Genomic DNA, 16,280 nt, shown 5'->3' with positions numbered 1-16,280 from the left:
GATGTTGGGGAGATACCAGTTCCGGAGATGGTTTTCAGGAGTGATGAGTCAGACGAACGGAACGAAATCACTGTGAACCTGGAAGATGTATTAGGCCAGATTGACAAACTAAAGAGTAGCAAATCACCTGGACTAGATGGTATGCATCCTAGCGTTCTGAAGGAACTCAAAAATGAAATTTCTCATCTATTAGTTAAAATTTGTAACCTATCATTAAAATCATCCATTGTACCTGAAGACTGGAGGGTGGCCAATGTAACCCCAATATTTAAAAAAGGATCCAGGGGCGATCCGGGTAACTATAGACCAGTGAGCCTGACTTCAGTGCCCAGAAAAATAGTGGAAACTATTCTCAATCAAAATCGTAGAGCATATAGAAAGACATGATTTAATGAGACACAGTCAACATGGATTTATCCAAGGGAAGTCTTGCCTAACAAATCTGCTTCATTTTTTTTTGAAGGGGTTAATAAACATGTGGATAAAGGTGAACCGGTAGATGTAGTGTATTTGGATTTTCAGAAGGCATCTGACAAAGTCCCTCTTGAAAGGCTTCTACGAAAACTAAAAAGTCATGGGATAGGAGGCGATGTCCTTTCGTGGATTACAAACTGGTTAAAAGACAGGAAGCAGAGAGTAGGATTAAATGGTCAATTTTCTCAGTGGAAAAGGGTAAACAGTGGAGTGCCTCAGGGATCTGTACTTGGACTGGTGCTTTTCTATATATATATATATATATATATATATATATATATATATATATATATATATATATATATGAATGATCTGGAAAGGAATATGACGAGTGAGGTTATCAAATTTGCGGATGATACAAAATTATTCCGAGTAGTTAAATCACAAGCAGACTGTGATACATTACAGGAGGACCTTGCAAGACTGGAAGATTGGGCATCCAAATGGCAGATGAAATTTAATGTGGACAAGTGCAAGGTGTTGCATATAGGGAAAAATAACCCTTGCTGTAGTTACACGATGTTAGGTTCCATATTAGGAGCTACCACCCAGGAAAAAGATCTAGGCATCATAGTGGATAATACTTTAAAATCGTCGGCTCAGTGTGCTGCAGCAGTCAAAAAAGAAATAGAATGTTAAGAATTATTAGGAAGGGAATGGTTAATAGAACGGAAAATGTCATAATATGCCTCTGTATCGCTCCATGGTGAGACCGCACCTTGAATACTGTGTACAATTCTGGTCGCCGCATTTCAAAAAAGATATAGTTGTGATGGAGAAGGTACAGAGAAGGGCAACCAAAATGATAAGGGGATGGAACAGCTCCCCTATGAGGAAAGGCTGAAGAGGTTAGGGCTGTTCAGCTTGGAGAAGAGGGGGGATATGATAGAGGTCTTTAAGATCATGAGAGGTCTTGAATGAGTAGATGTGACTCGGTTATTTACACTTTCGAATAATAGAAGGACTAGGGGGCATTGCATGAAGTTAGCAAATAGCACATTTAAGACTAATCGGAGAAAATTCTTTTTTACTCAATGCACAATAAAGCTCTGGAATTTGTTGCCAGAGGATGTTGTTAGTGCAGTTAGTGTAGCTGGTTTCAAAAAAGGTTTGGATAAGTTCTTGAGGAGAAGTCCATTAATGGATATCAATCAATTTTACTTAGGGAATAGCCACTGCTATTAATTGCATCAGTAGCATGGGATCTTCTTAGTGTTTGGGTAATTGCCAGGTTCTTGTGGCCTGGTTTTGGCCTCTGTTGGAAACAGGATGCTGGGCTTGATGGACCCTTGGTCTGACCCAGCATGGCAATTTCTTATGTTCTTAATATGGATCCCTATAGTTTGGATTCTTCTTCCGTATACATATCACTTTGCATTGGTCCACATTAAATTTGTCATTTAGATATCCAATCTCCCAATGTCACAAGTTTCTATTGCAATTTCTCACAGTTGCCTTGTGATTTAACTATTTTGAATTAACTGTGCCATCTGGAAATTTGATCACCTCACTCCGCTTCCTCTTTCAGATCATTTATAGATACATCAAAAAGCATTAGTGCCAGCACAATGACAAGAGGTGGGTGACACCTTATAGACTAACCAATTTATTGATGCCTGGGGCACTCCATTCAATCCTATTGTTTCCAATCTAAGCCTTTTATTAAGCTACAAGACACTGCCCTCCTAAGCCATGTTTAATTTCCAGATGAATTCCAACACATTCACAGGTAAGAGTGAAGCAAATAGATGACAAATCAAAAAACAAAAAAGCTTCACATGTGTAATTACCTTTCAAAAAATCTTTAGTTTGTAGCTTTACAAGGATGTTATATCAAGGAAGAAAAAGACCTCAGAACCTCTATGCCCGTTCTGATGGAAACAAATGGCATTTACAAGGTCATCTCAATCATAGGCTAAAAAAACCTCCGACCACCCAATTTTTTCAAATTTATTGTACCAGAGAATAAATTTCTTTTTTTCTTTTTTTATGTGTTTTATATCTAAAACATACTTCAGCAGTTCATCACTCAAACTGGATCCCAATGGCAAATATTATGACATACAATTGTTTTGAATGATGTCTATAACTAAGTACCTTAGTGACTATTCTGATGAAAATATCTTTGAAAAAGTACTCAATGCAAGAAAAGGCTGTGACTTATCTGAGTCAGTCTCACAAAGGTCCATCACACTCATGTGTAGTTTCTTGCTTGTGGTCCAAGTTGAGCAATCTCAAACTCAGTCAGACCCAGCAGTGAGTGTCTGTGTTTCCACTAGGACGTTTAGCTATTACTGTTCTTGCATCCTGCAAGTTTGATGCAGCTAGTTAATTCTATCATTGCAGTACAAACCGTAAAGTATATCTGGATTCTTGCTGTTTTCTCTTAAGACAAGATGCATGGGGACCTAATACAGTTTTCTCTCAGGACATAGATGCATCTGAAAACAGCTACATGTGGACCTAATTATAGTTTTAAAAATAAGATTCTACTAATTGCTCCTTATACAAGCTATAAAAAATAACCATTGTACTTTAAGACATTTTCAAGATGGTTGATCCCAGACGACAGTATAAATACAAGGGAAGTTAAGCTGACCAGGTTTATCAATGTTTTTCTTTGAAACTAGCTTTATAGAAAAGCAGAAGGGCAAATGATCTACACTTCAGCTTCTCCTGCACGGATGGGTCTAATGTACAGCTCTACTGTACATAGACTAGTAGTGCTATCAGCATCTGCTCCTGTATTGGCTAGATGGGAATGAGTATCACCGAAGCATGCAGCTATCTGTTGCACCAAACCGAGCCCTGGCATAATCAGTAGCAAAAGAAGTAGCAGGGACAGTGGCCATATCTGCTCATATGGGCCACAAGAGGACTACAGCTTCATCAGCAGCCTCCATGAATGGAAGAAAAGCATGATATTCCACAAAAAAAAAAGAGTATAAAATCTTTAACCTTTCGTTTTTATTCTATGGCTTAATTCATAGTATGATACTGCTAATATAAGACATTTACAGTGTACTGACATATAATGCTCAAGATGTATAATCATGGGTCCCACATTTTTAAGTTTTTGAAGAATGCATTTAAAAATTACAAACATGGATGCTTCCCTTCACGTTAAGCAGCTCAACGTGATGTATTTCAAGATTAGAATTCTCTGCTTCAAAGGCACATATTTGCTCAAAGCCACTTATGTATGTTGAATGTGGACAATGTCTTCCATCTTAGCCAGTAACTGAAGAGACACAATGGAAAGATTTAAACACTCATGCACTAATTACATACAAGAGAGACAAAGAGTTGCGTAGATCGCCTGTGACCTGTCCGCTCCAGATAGAAGGCTAAAGCCCTCTTGCAATCCAGCTGTGCAAGTCCCACTCACCTTGATGCGAGTGAGGCTTGGGGGAAAAAGGTCAACAGGACCTCTGACTGGTTAAGATGGAACTCAGTCGACTTCAGTAGGAACTTGGGGTGCGTCCAGAGAACCACCTGGGCATGAAAAAACTGTGTAAGTCACCAGTGCAGCTGGCTCTTGTCCTCTCCCCACCAGTCGGCTGGGGAGATGGCAGTGGCTTGGGTGCTTGCTGCTGCCTGGAATGGCTCCAAGAGCTCACTCTCTGTGGGAGGGAGTGAGACGCAGGCGCGTAAATACTTCTGCTGAGGATAGAATGATCGTCGCAACCCCTGTCGTGTTGATCTCCTAGCCAAAGACTGGTGGAAAGATGCTGGAGGGTCTCATGGTGGTCCCGCAACTGAGCTACTGCATCCCTCAACTTTATTACCAAAGAGATTTTCGCCAGTGCACAGCAAGTTGGTGAGCCTCTCCTGTACCTCCAGCTGGAGGTCAGAGGCCCAGAGCCAAGCCATTCTGCAGGCGCCAATCCCGGCAGCCGCCCAACTCTTGCAGTCTCAAAAATATCATTTGTTGAGCGCACCTCATGCTTCCCACATTCAAGGCCCTGATACATGACCACCAATAGAGCATCCTGCTGCTGCTGGGGCAAACGGTCAGCCACCTCCTGAACCTGTTTCCAGAGGTTACGGGAGTACTGAGTCATATCTAACTAATAGGAGGCTAGTTGGGCTATCAGCATGGTGCCCTGAAAGACCTTCCTACCCAGTGCATCCAACACCCTTGTGTTCCCTCCCCAGGGGGAGCCAAGGCATGGGTTCGGAAGCACTTGCCCTTTTTCAGCACAGACTCAACCACTATCGATTGGTGGGGGAGCTGATGCTTTTCAAACCCAGTGGCATGCTGGACAAGGTACACCCCATCCACAGGCGGAACCGGGAGGGGTTGCTCCCAAATCCTGAGGAGCAGCTCCTTGAAGATATCATGGATTGGAACAGCCACCACCTCCGTCGGGGCATCCACAAACTGGAGGACCTCTAGCATCTTGTGCTGAGCACCGTCCATCATCAGCTGGAACGGAATGACTTCTGCCATGGCCCGTACCGACCCTGAAAAGATTAATTCCTCGGGCAGGGACCTTCACCATTCCTCTGGGAGAGACTGATCTGAGGGAAGGCCCTCAGAATCCTCCGAAGAGGAATCGTAGGTGTTATCACCCCATGGATCTTAAGGGGTATTGTCCTTACTAAACTGATTCAGGGACAAAGGACAGGGCCGAGGTCTAGGCATCACGGGTATGGACGGCACAAAGGGCCCTGCAGGCAAACCCAGCAGGGCCAGCCTAGGAGTGGGAAGGCACAGCGGCACCGCCAGACTCGAAGGGCCTTCCTCCTCCGAGGAGCCATGAACGAGAACGGCATTGGGCCGAAGGAGCAACGGTGTCCCACGAGGCATCGATGGCCCCTGGGGCACCATAGCCAGCTGAGTAGGGACGACACCAAGAAGAACATTGAGGTGCTCCAACAGCAGCTCCAGCAGGGAGGCCTCGGCCATCAGGGCTGATGGCAGCACAGGCTCGATGCACCACAAGGTTCGATCCACAGTCAACTGTGCCCTGCGCTCCAGCTCCTCGAAGGTAGCAGACACCAGAACGGCTGCGTGGGAGGAGGGGGTGGCACGATCCTCCTCAGAGCCTGCAGGGAGGTCAATACCCAGCACTGGAATCGGTGGGGACTGCTCCGTAGCTCTGGCATCAATGGAGAGCATAATCTCCTCGCCTTGGAGGCATTGTGCTTAGACCTAGTGCCATCCCGAACCCTGCTCTGTGCACCAACAGCGACCAATGTCTATGCTTTTTTGACTTCCCACAGTGCTCGGTCCGGTCTTTCCCCAGCACCAAGTTGGAAGGCGAAGATCCAGACATTCGACCTAGAAAAGACTAAAGACGTTCGTTCCCCAGCCCCCTGCTCCTCCAGGGAAGGATGAGCATCAGTGCCCACTGGTTCCCCCTGATCCTTCGATGACAAGGACACAGATGCCAAAGATTCAGATCTCTGGGGGGCCAAACAACTTCTCCATCTTATCAAGGTGGGCCCTATGGCCCTTGGTGATCATCTAGTCACAGGGGCAGCACCCCCCAACGTCATGGGCTGCCCCCAGGCACAGGATGCAAACATCGCGTGGATTCGTAATCAACATAATCCGAGAGCACTGATGAAAACCCAATGCCATGACAATAAAGGCCAGCGAACAGACCATGGCCTGCAGGGCCCGAAGGACACCACTACGGGGAACCAACTGTGAACGAGAATTGACTAATGCCAGGTGGAACCAAGAAAGACCCAGCACAGGAAACAAAGCAAAAATCACCGAAAAAAATGGATTAGTATTCCAGAAAAAAGTACGAGCTCCAAGACGGCAAGACGACAACTCTGTGGGAAAAAAAAAAAAAGACTGAAGAGGATCCTGCTTAGACGCATGGATGAGCGTGCTCAGTGTGCCAGTCAAAGTTTTAGAAACTGAGAAGTTTTCCGTGTCAGGCTTCATCTGATGTTACCCATATGTGAGGACTACCATCCTACTTGTCCCTAGGAGAATACATTTTCTGCACTATATTTAAATTATAGCTCCTAAAGAGTGATTATAATTTTGACAAAATAGAGAATTTTGCAGGAATATATTGAACAGCTTTTATGCCCAGAATTGCCCCAGGAATATTTTCTTTCCTTAAGGGCTGATATGTTTCCTGATGTCTCCAGGCCTACCAACATACAAAGGGATACGTTTTTAACTATGCAGACAGATGTACAAAAATTAGATGCAATTCTGACTAAATACAGCATAATATTAAGTCAAATATGGAATTCAATATCAGCTGTTTTATTCAATATTTGTTGCTGATATACAACAATGAATGTTTGTTGATCCAGACTACAATAATCAATTTAAATGTATGTTTGCCAGGAAAAACACAGGCTCAAACTAAATCCTGAAAAAAGTCTGAGGTATTATGGTTCAGCAGACTAAGAAGGACGCTCAGAGTTTTTAGTCTGTGGTTTATGGTGCTTTTGCCACTATGTGACTCATCAAATGTGCTCTTTTCTGGTTAAAAAGGACCTTGCAACTATTGTACATTCATTGATCACTAGTAAATTACTGCTGTAACAGCTTGTATCAAGGTCTACCCCCAAGAAATCTTAGACATCTGCAATCACTACAAAATACAGCAGCTTGCCTTCTACTGGGGGAAGGGGACTAATCACATTGCACCATCACTAAAACAGTTTTAATTTTGCATTCTATTTCTAATTATTGTGTACATAATTTTTAATTTATTAAAAATTGCTATGTACACATCTCCAAGGAAGATTGAATTTTATCTGCTTCATTAGCTTACTGCTGATTTACAGACCATTTATAAGAACTTTAGCAGCACACTATTTACACTAACTGATTATCTAGTGTGTTCGTCCTATCCATATTTTTTTGTGGTATAAAAAAAAGGAGTTAACATTTTACTCCATCAATTACAAGTCAGTGCAGTACTTGGCCTATTATTAAATAGGTACATGAGAAAAAAAAACACAGGAAATACATCACAGATGTGCATTAGGAGATAAACTGGGAAGGCGTGAATTAAAACTTTGAAGATAAAAATCAACAGCATACATACCAATGCAAGGCTTGACATGCTGAAAGCATGCCTTCGTTAAGTCACCTAACAAGGCAAAAGAACTCTGTCGTACCTCTGGCATTTTATCCTACAAAAGAAAGAGGGGCAAAAATTGATTCATACCTACATTTTATTATCTCCTGATTACTGTATACTAATGCAACTGTAGTTGTCCTCACCTGCATACATTGGTACATTAATGTAAGAATGTTGCTTCGAGCCACCAGTTGTTCAATATTACCTCCAAGGCCTTCAGCTAGGCCACTTAGCAAATCAAGAGCCACAATCATGAAATCCTTATCTGGAGACTCATATTGATCTGGCTGAGCATTGTGGAGCTGCAACAAAAAAAAGTATATGCTTACAACCAGTTCTATTTATTGATATCTCATTGGACTAATTATGTATCATTGGTTCTCCAAGTTGAAAAAGTTTCTACAAGAAGGTTCAATTCCAAGATCATCCCCAACTTAAATAAGGGAACATGGAAACAGATACAATTAGGATGAAGCCATCATAAAGGGAAGACAAAAACCTACAGTGCCATTATCAACTGGAGCAATGGTTGAGTAGTCAAAGGACATGATTAGGAATGAGGCAGCATAGTAGTGCCCTACTGGCAAGGCTCTTTATTTTCCTCTGTAAATCACCCCCACAAGCAGAGCTTGACATCTTGTACAGAAGCGCCAAAACTTGTACAGCATTCCAGTCAAATAAGGGAAAGATTTTTGACTTGTTCCAGAATACACAGCCAGAATTACAGCTGGTGTGCTGGAGAAAAGCAGAGGTTTTATGCAAACCATTGACCTCTACATTTAGACAGTTGAATTATCCAAATAATAAAGGAAGGCTACAGATCACGAATATCCCCAAAAATCGTACTTCCATAAGGTTATAGTGGCATGTATGCAATTGGAGAAGTTACCTGATAATTTCATTTTCCTTAGTATAGACAGATGAACTCATGACCAGTGGGTTTTTGCTCCCCTGTCAGCAGATGGAGACAGAGCAAGCTGATGTCAGAGTATATATAACCCTGCAGTGACTCCAGCCTGCCAGTATTCTCATTGAAAGCAACTGTGGGCAGACTAGCAAAAAACTTGATTAAAAACAATGAACCATTACTGTACTCAACCAACAATAAACACTGAACTCAAGTAAGAATATAGGTTCCCCAAGCTAGAGACTGAATAAGCACTTACCTGTAATCCCTTGGGATCCGTATCTCCACAGGAGGACTATTGATACAAGCAGTTGGCAGCTGAGGGTGGGAAGCTGAGTCCATCTGTCTACACTAATGAAAACAAAATTATCAATAAGTTATTTCTCAATTTTCTATTGAGTAGATAGATGGACTCAGGACCAGTGGGATGTACCAAAGCTACTCCCAAACAGAGCAGGAGGTTGCCCTCAGTACAGTCAACATATGTGCAAAGGCTGCGTCCTCACGTGTCTGCACATCCAGACAATAAAATCTGGAAAAGATGTGTAAGTAGGTCCACGTCGCAGCTCGGCAAATGACAACGGGAGACAACCTAACCTCCACCCATCATGCTGCCTGAGCTCTAGTGGAATGAGTCTTAACCTGAGTAGGCAACAGCTTTTCAGCATCCACAATCGTGGCCGTGACCACCTCCTTAATCCAGGAACACTATCTTCAGGGTCAATAATCTTCAGGGTCAATAATAATAATCTTCAGGGTCAATAATAATAGTCTCAGCTCACCCTTCAAATTCCTCTCAAAAAATTCACGTCCAAAAGACCAATCAGAGAGTCCTATAGAGAAACCCTACAAGTACCACCCTCCAAATCCATGAGGCACATAACCGCCAGAGACAGGGCTTTCTCCACTGCAGGACCAACACTGTGGAACTCCATCCCACCAGATTTGCGACAGGAACCCTGCCTTCCTACATTTAGGAAAAGCCTTTCCTGAACTAAACTGAACCTATTCCATTATTACCTATTCGCTCAGACTTTGCCTTAATCATAGTAATTAATATCCCTACCTCATAAGGGCAATTCTTCAACGCTATAAGCACATTGACTGGCATATTGTTATCTATATTTAAACCCCTGCTTCTTTTCTCTGATCCAAGTTATATTATTCCCTTGTTTTATTGTAACTGCATTCCTTAGCCTTCTCTTGTTTAATGTTTTTTACTACCATTACTATTATTTTATTATTATTACTTAGATCAATGTTATTTATTGCCTTTTTGTTCCCTATCTACTTGTTAATTGTAAACCGACATGATGCGATATTTATCGTGAATGCCGGTATAGAAAAACTTAAAATAAATAAATAAAATAAAATAAATAATAACCACAAGGAAGGCTACACACTGGTTGAAACATAGGGCCTGCTAAAAAATTCAGCACCAGGTTAATACTCCACAAAATAACCAGCAACTGCAAGGTAGGCTGAAGGTGCTTCATTCCCTTCAAGAAATGGGCCACATCAGGATGGGCTGATAGGGAGACACCACTTACTATGTCTCTGAAACATGTAAGAGCCGCAACCTGAGCCTTCAAGGAATTAAGGGCAGATCCCTTATTCAACCCATCCTGCAAAAAATCCAGAATAATCAGGATCTTAACCGAACGAGGAAGAACACTGCCCTCATCGCACCAGGTCTCAAACACTCTCCAAACCCACACATATGCTAGAGAAGTGGAGAACTTCCAAGTGATGACTAAGGTAGCAATCACTGCAGAAGAATATCCATGCTTCAACAGGCGAGCCCTCTCAAGGGTCAAATTGTAAGACAGAACCAAGCCGGATGCTCTTGAAGAACTGGCCCCTGCTGCAACACATTCATGTATGGTGGAAGACAGATGCCTGGGACAATGGTGGAACCACCAGGAGTACTAGCCCCCTGTGGATTTCGATTCTGCGAATGACCCTGCCCAGCAATGGCCACAGAGGAAAGGCATAGAAAAACTAGTCTTCCAGCCAGACCTGTACAAGAGCATCGATGCCCAGGGATCACAGATCTCTCCTGCAACTGAAGAATCGAGGAACCTTCACATTGTGAGAAGTTGCCAGCAGGTCCAGGAACAAAAGGCCCCAGCGATCCACTATCAGCTGTGGACAGCACCCATTCTCTGGGGTCCAGATTCTCCCTGCTGAGAAAATCTGCTCGTATGCTGTCTCTCTCTTGATGTGAGACCCCAAGATCTGAAGATCTGTGGTCTACTTCCTGCAGCACTTGCTGGCTTTGGTTCCTCCCTGGCGATTGATGTAGGCTACTGTCATTGCATTATCTGACATCATGCAGAGCACTCGACCCAATAGTCTGTGGCTGAATTACAAGCATGCCAACCTAACAACCCAGGCTTCCAGGCGACTGATGTCTCAGACAGCCTCTTCGGCCGTGCAAGGTCCCTAGGCTATCATTTCATGACAGTGAGCTTTCCAGCCCTGGAGCTTGCATCTGTCATGAGCACCAACCCAGTTCAGGGAGGGCAAGGAAACTCCCTTTCTCAGATGAGCCTCTTGCAACCACCACTGGAGGCGAGAGCAGATACCCATCGGCAAGTAGAGCTGAACTGAATAGTCCTGAGACTGTGGGTTCCAACAAGAAAGCAGTAAGCGCTGAAGAGGACTCACATGCGCCCTTGGCCCACAGTACCACTTCCAAGGTTGCCACTATCAATCCGAGCACCTGTAGATAGGACCACACCCTCGGGGATATTCGCGTTTATCAACTGACACACTTGAGACATCAATTTCTTAATGCGAACTTCTGGCAGGAAAACTTTGCCCAGCCTCATGTCAAAGAGAACACCCAGATACACAAATGACTGAGAAGGCCAGAGACTGCTCTTGGCCAGGTTCACCACTCAACCGAGCTCCTGCAGCAAGGAAATTACCATGTTGGTCACCAGACTGCTCTCTGCCAAAAACTTGACCTGAATTAATCATCCAAGTATGGGTGTAAAAGGATCCCATCTTTCTCAACGCCGCTGCCACAACCACCATAACCTTGGAAAAAGTTCTGGGGGTGGTGGCCAGACCTAAAGGCAGCACCCAAAACTGATAATGGCGACCCAGCACCGCAAAGCTGAGAAAACATTGGTGCTCCAAATGTATGGGAATATGAAGGTAAGCCTCGGACAGATCCAGGGAGGTCAGAAACTCCCCCAATTGTATGGCTATTATACAGATAGCAAGGTTTCCATGTGATAATGAGTCACCTGCAGATGACGGTCGCCACTTTAGGTCAAGGAATGAACGAAAAGAACCTTCCTTTTGGGTACAACAAAACAAACAAAATAGCGCCCCGTATTTTCTTGAGACGCAGGCACAGAAGCCACAGCCCTCAGCTGAAAGAGCCTCAGAAGCGTAGACTCCCACTATCTGCTTCTTCTGCAGGAAGTGGCAAGGAGACACCATGAACATGTCCCGAGGAATGCTGCAAAACTCCAGTGCATATTCTTACCGTATCACTTCCAGAATCCAATAATCCGACATCATCTCAACCCACCTCTGATAAAAGAGATAGGGGTCCCCCTATCTCCTCCTTCTGAAGGTGCGTCAGCAAACCTTCATTGGGAAGCTCAGGATGGGCCGCCACCTGAGTCTGCTGCTCTTGGACTGTCGGGAACGAAAGGATGGAAACCTACCAAAAGGCAGAGTCCTCTGAAAGGTCGGGTTTCTGTAGGGGCGAAAATGCTTGGGAAAACCTGAGACAACCCCTCATAGAAAAGGAGCGCTGCAATTGCTTATCTTCCAGTAACCATGGAACTGGAGATTTGCCCCACATTCTGGCCAGTTTTTCCAACTCGCTCCCAAACAAGAGTGAGCCTTTAAAAGGGCATTTTGTAAGATTAGCCTTGGAGGCTGTGTCAATTGACCAATTCTGCAACCATAGCCAACGTCTGGCTGCCACTACCAAAGCCACTTCTCTGGCCAAGGTATGGACCAAATCACAGCCTGCGACTCCCAAAAATGGGGCAGCAGGTTCCACATCGGTGGGGGATTGTGGCCCTCCACAAAATACTTCCATAGTTGCGCCAGCCACGCTTAGCCTGTCTTCTCTATACCTGCGCCACCATACCAGGCATCAGAGTTGAGGCGGGCGTCTACTCCTTCGATGACTCCTGGAATCCATGGAGCCAGCAATCCTCACCGGCTTGTACTTCTGCGATCCACACCGGATGGTAAGTACCAGCTTCTGCAGCATGCCCATTGAGATGTGTTCTCTTAATTCGGGCCACATGGTTTGAAAAGTTCTAGGTCATGTGCCTTCTAAGAACAGTATTAGTGTCACATATCGCTATGCCAGCTATGTCAGCCACAATACCAAGAGAACCTCTCTATCATTTCTTTGGGTTTGCATCAGGGCATCCTCCCTTTTTCAGCAACGAGGTTCTGTACTGATTAATGCTCTGGCTTCTGGTTCCTGCTTCAGAACCAAAGTTCCAGGTGCATTCGCTGATCTGCTAAACACGAGATCCAGCAAATGCTGCCTCAAGTGCAAGTCCACCTCGAAGCCTGACGACAGATCTCTATGTCTCCTTGTACAGCACACAAACGCGGGTAAGACTTTACCGCTCACACTCCCGTGGGAGGTTATATGATATCCAGATTACATCAGCCCCTCCAGTTGGACACCTCTTGGTCTCCCAACTGGCTGGATATCAGAAGACCACCGCACCTTGTACCAAGGTTCTTGGTACACTTCCCCAGACGCTACAAAGCGCAGAGGGGGGAAGGGGGGGGGGGGGGTTGGGGAGTTTTAATTACACTATTCTTTCTTTCAACAGAAAGTAGTTACTCTCCGCCCATCCTGGACCTCAGAAATACCAACTTTCTTCAGAAGGCACAGGTAAAATGGTATCTCTCATTACCATGCTTCCATATCGCAGAAAGTACATTACCTCTAATCTTTCTATGTGCTTCATGGTGAGTCAACAATATTACAATCCCAAGCTCTGCCGCTTGCACCAGCTTCGGCAACTGGGGTATTCATTGAATCATTATTGTTGAATGCTGTTTCTCTGCGGAGTGCAGCAACATTCACGCTTTTCCTTGCATGGACAGCTGCATAACCACAGACAGTCCACGCAAGGAGCTCTAACTTCTTCATGACTCACTATACATTTACTAACTGGGATTACTCTCATTGCCATAAATCCCTTAATACAACACTTCTGAACACCACAGTCAAAATGACCTTCCTGTACAGCATACGCGCAGACATTCTAATAAATTCTTATATGGTTTCGATCTTTTCTAACTAACCGCTCTTTATATGTACATGTCAACAATCACTGCTCAGATTCATACATTTCTTCAACTGGTGTTCCACAGGGTTCATCACTGTCTCCAATACTTTTTAATATATATTTGCTACCCCTTTGTCACATTCTTACAACTTTAAATGTTTATTTTCGAATTTATGCAGACGATATTCAGTTGCTTGTTCCCTTTAAAAATTCATGGTCGGAAACTTTTTCTTTAATATCTTTGGTCCTTTCTACTATTAATACATGGCTAGACCACAACCGTCTAAAACTGAACCCTTCAAAAACCATGATTACACATCTTTCATCTATTTCAGAATCTACCATAGGCCCTCCTTCTCATTTAAGCTTCAAAAATTCTCATCCCTGTCAGTACCTCTTCTGTTAGTCTAGGTATTACAATTAACTCCAACCTTTCTATGGCTAATCATATTTCTAATATCACAAAAAAATCTTTCTATAAACTGCATTTATTGAAAAGAATTCGACCTTTTCTTTTTTTCAACGATTACCGTACAGTTTTACAGTCCCTAATTTTTTCGGGTATGGATTATTGTAATGCCTTATTCTTAGGATTATCTGACTCTGCTTTATACCCTTTACAATTGATTCAGAATTCTGCCGCTCGGTTGCTTGTAGGTACCTCACGTAGAACTCATATTACACCAGTCTTACTTTCTCTTCATTGGTTACCGATTAAATATCAAATTCAATTCAAAGTATTATCAATCATTCATTCTCTTATCTATAACACCTCTTCCACTTGGCTATGCACAAACCTCCGTATATACAAACCCTCCAGACATCTTAGATCTCTTTCAAAAAATTTATTAGATATTCCCACCGTCAAATTGGCAAAATTTGAATTAACCAGAAAAAGAGCATTTTCAGTAGCAGGCCCTGTTTTATGGAATTCACTCCCAGATCATCTTAGTCTTACTTCTTCTACTCAACAGTTCAAAAAATCACTTAAAACTTATCTATTTCAGAAAGCATACTCCTTAACTCCTAATTCTTAACATAAACATTCATTCATCTATTACAACAGCAGTATCCCCTTCAATTCATACAACTCCCATAAGAAACAATTATTTTCATTCACTCCGTCTGTAATTTTATTGTTTAAAATACCGCAGGTCTTGAATGTTTATTGTGTTATTATTTTAATTGTTAGTTTTAATTTGTTTTTATTTGTTAAGTTTATTTATTATGTATGTTTGGTTGTAAACCGTTTTGATTAATTCCTCCGAATTGTAAAAGCGGTATATAAACATTTTTAAATAAATAAATATGTCCCTGCACGCATTTTTCCATAACCTCAGCCCCTCAATTCTTCATTGTCTGGCTATGGGGTTTTTTCACTATGCACTTTCCTCATAGATCCAAAACTGCTAAGGGTTAGATTCCGTGAAATTCCATTATCAGTGGGTCTAAGCTGTTCAACCGCTTTCATCCCTCATCTATATTGCAGATCTAGAACCAAAACCTAGTCTGATCCCACTCATGCTCGCATTTCCTCAGGGTTGTAAAGTTTGACCTAAAATCTTCTCAATCCAATATGTGTCTATTCTGCTCCAGGCGCAGTTTCATAAACTTCCTGGAGCTTGTAGTCATGAGTTATATCCTTATGCCTTCCAATACTGCCTCTGCAACAAATCTTTGTGCATACAGACAGACAGCATAGGGACACAATGTGCTTTCCAACACACAAGCACGCACAACCTCTTAGCTGCTCTGCAAGGAAGCTGCGCAGCTCTACCCTTGGCCCTTGCTCACTCTATGCATCCTCGGGTCACTTATATAAGAGATTTACCAAACACACTAACAGACCTCCTCCATGTAGTTTCCATCCTCTCGAATGGTCTCTGACAACATGTGTGGCGTGAAAATCTTCTAGCGCCAAGGTCAACCGAACTTGCCCTCTGTGTTCGCATTGAACCACACGGTGCACTGATTCTCCTCCCTACACATGTTTCCAATGCGTTCCCATGGACGCCTTTCTTCCATCAAGGGCTTCTTAAATGTGTCTCTTCCGCTGCCTCTCATAGCCAGCTCTCTTCTAATGCTGAACCAAGACAGGGTTCACTGTTCCTCAGACCCACGTCCTGGCCGAGACCAGTATGTTTCCCATACTTCTCAATCTATCACACCAGTAACCAATTCACCTCCTCACCAGTCAGTCACAAATCGTAGACTCACTGATGTTCTCACAAAACCTTCCACACATAAATCCTGCCATTCAAAATGGCATGATTTACCACATGACGCATACAAAAGGGTATTCCCCTTTTTCTACACCACTCTCTTCTCTTGCTCCTCGGATTCTGCTCCCCAGACATCCTCCGCATAGGTACACCTCTGTTCCAATTGGCGAATGGTTTGGGAGTGGGGATACCAGACTAATGGTAAACCCCTTCTGAGTCAGCTTACCATGGATTATCCACTGATCAAGCCGCCTCTATTTTCACTAGTCACGGAATGGAACCTATATCTTATCCTTATAAGTCTCATATGTTCTCCGTT

At 43.3% G+C, this 16,280-nt stretch overlaps 1 protein-coding gene across 1 annotated transcript in view; it reads right to left on the bottom strand.

Annotated features, from left to right (window-relative positions):
- Nucleotides 1-12,694, bottom strand: part of LOC115082518 (transportin-1-like) — a 64,226-nt gene extending 51,532 nt beyond the window's left edge. Inside the window, exons 1-3 of the mRNA XM_029586748.1 lie at nucleotides 12,641-12,694; nucleotides 7,685-7,843; nucleotides 7,506-7,593 (exon numbers count right to left, since the gene is read on the bottom strand). Of these exons, the coding sequence (XP_029442608.1) occupies nucleotides 7,506-7,593; nucleotides 7,685-7,843; nucleotides 12,641-12,694 (301 nt within the window). The remainder of the gene's footprint in view (nucleotides 1-7,505; nucleotides 7,594-7,684; nucleotides 7,844-12,640) is intronic.
- Nucleotides 12,695-16,280: the final 3,586 nt, after the last annotated feature.

This window comes from Rhinatrema bivittatum, unplaced genomic scaffold, assembly GCF_901001135.1.
Source record: "Rhinatrema bivittatum unplaced genomic scaffold, aRhiBiv1.1, whole genome shotgun sequence".
Classification (NCBI taxonomy): domain Eukaryota; kingdom Metazoa; phylum Chordata; class Amphibia; order Gymnophiona; family Rhinatrematidae; genus Rhinatrema; species Rhinatrema bivittatum.
Note: the sequence above shows the minus strand (reverse complement) of the source record. Positions and strands in the feature narration are given on the sequence as shown.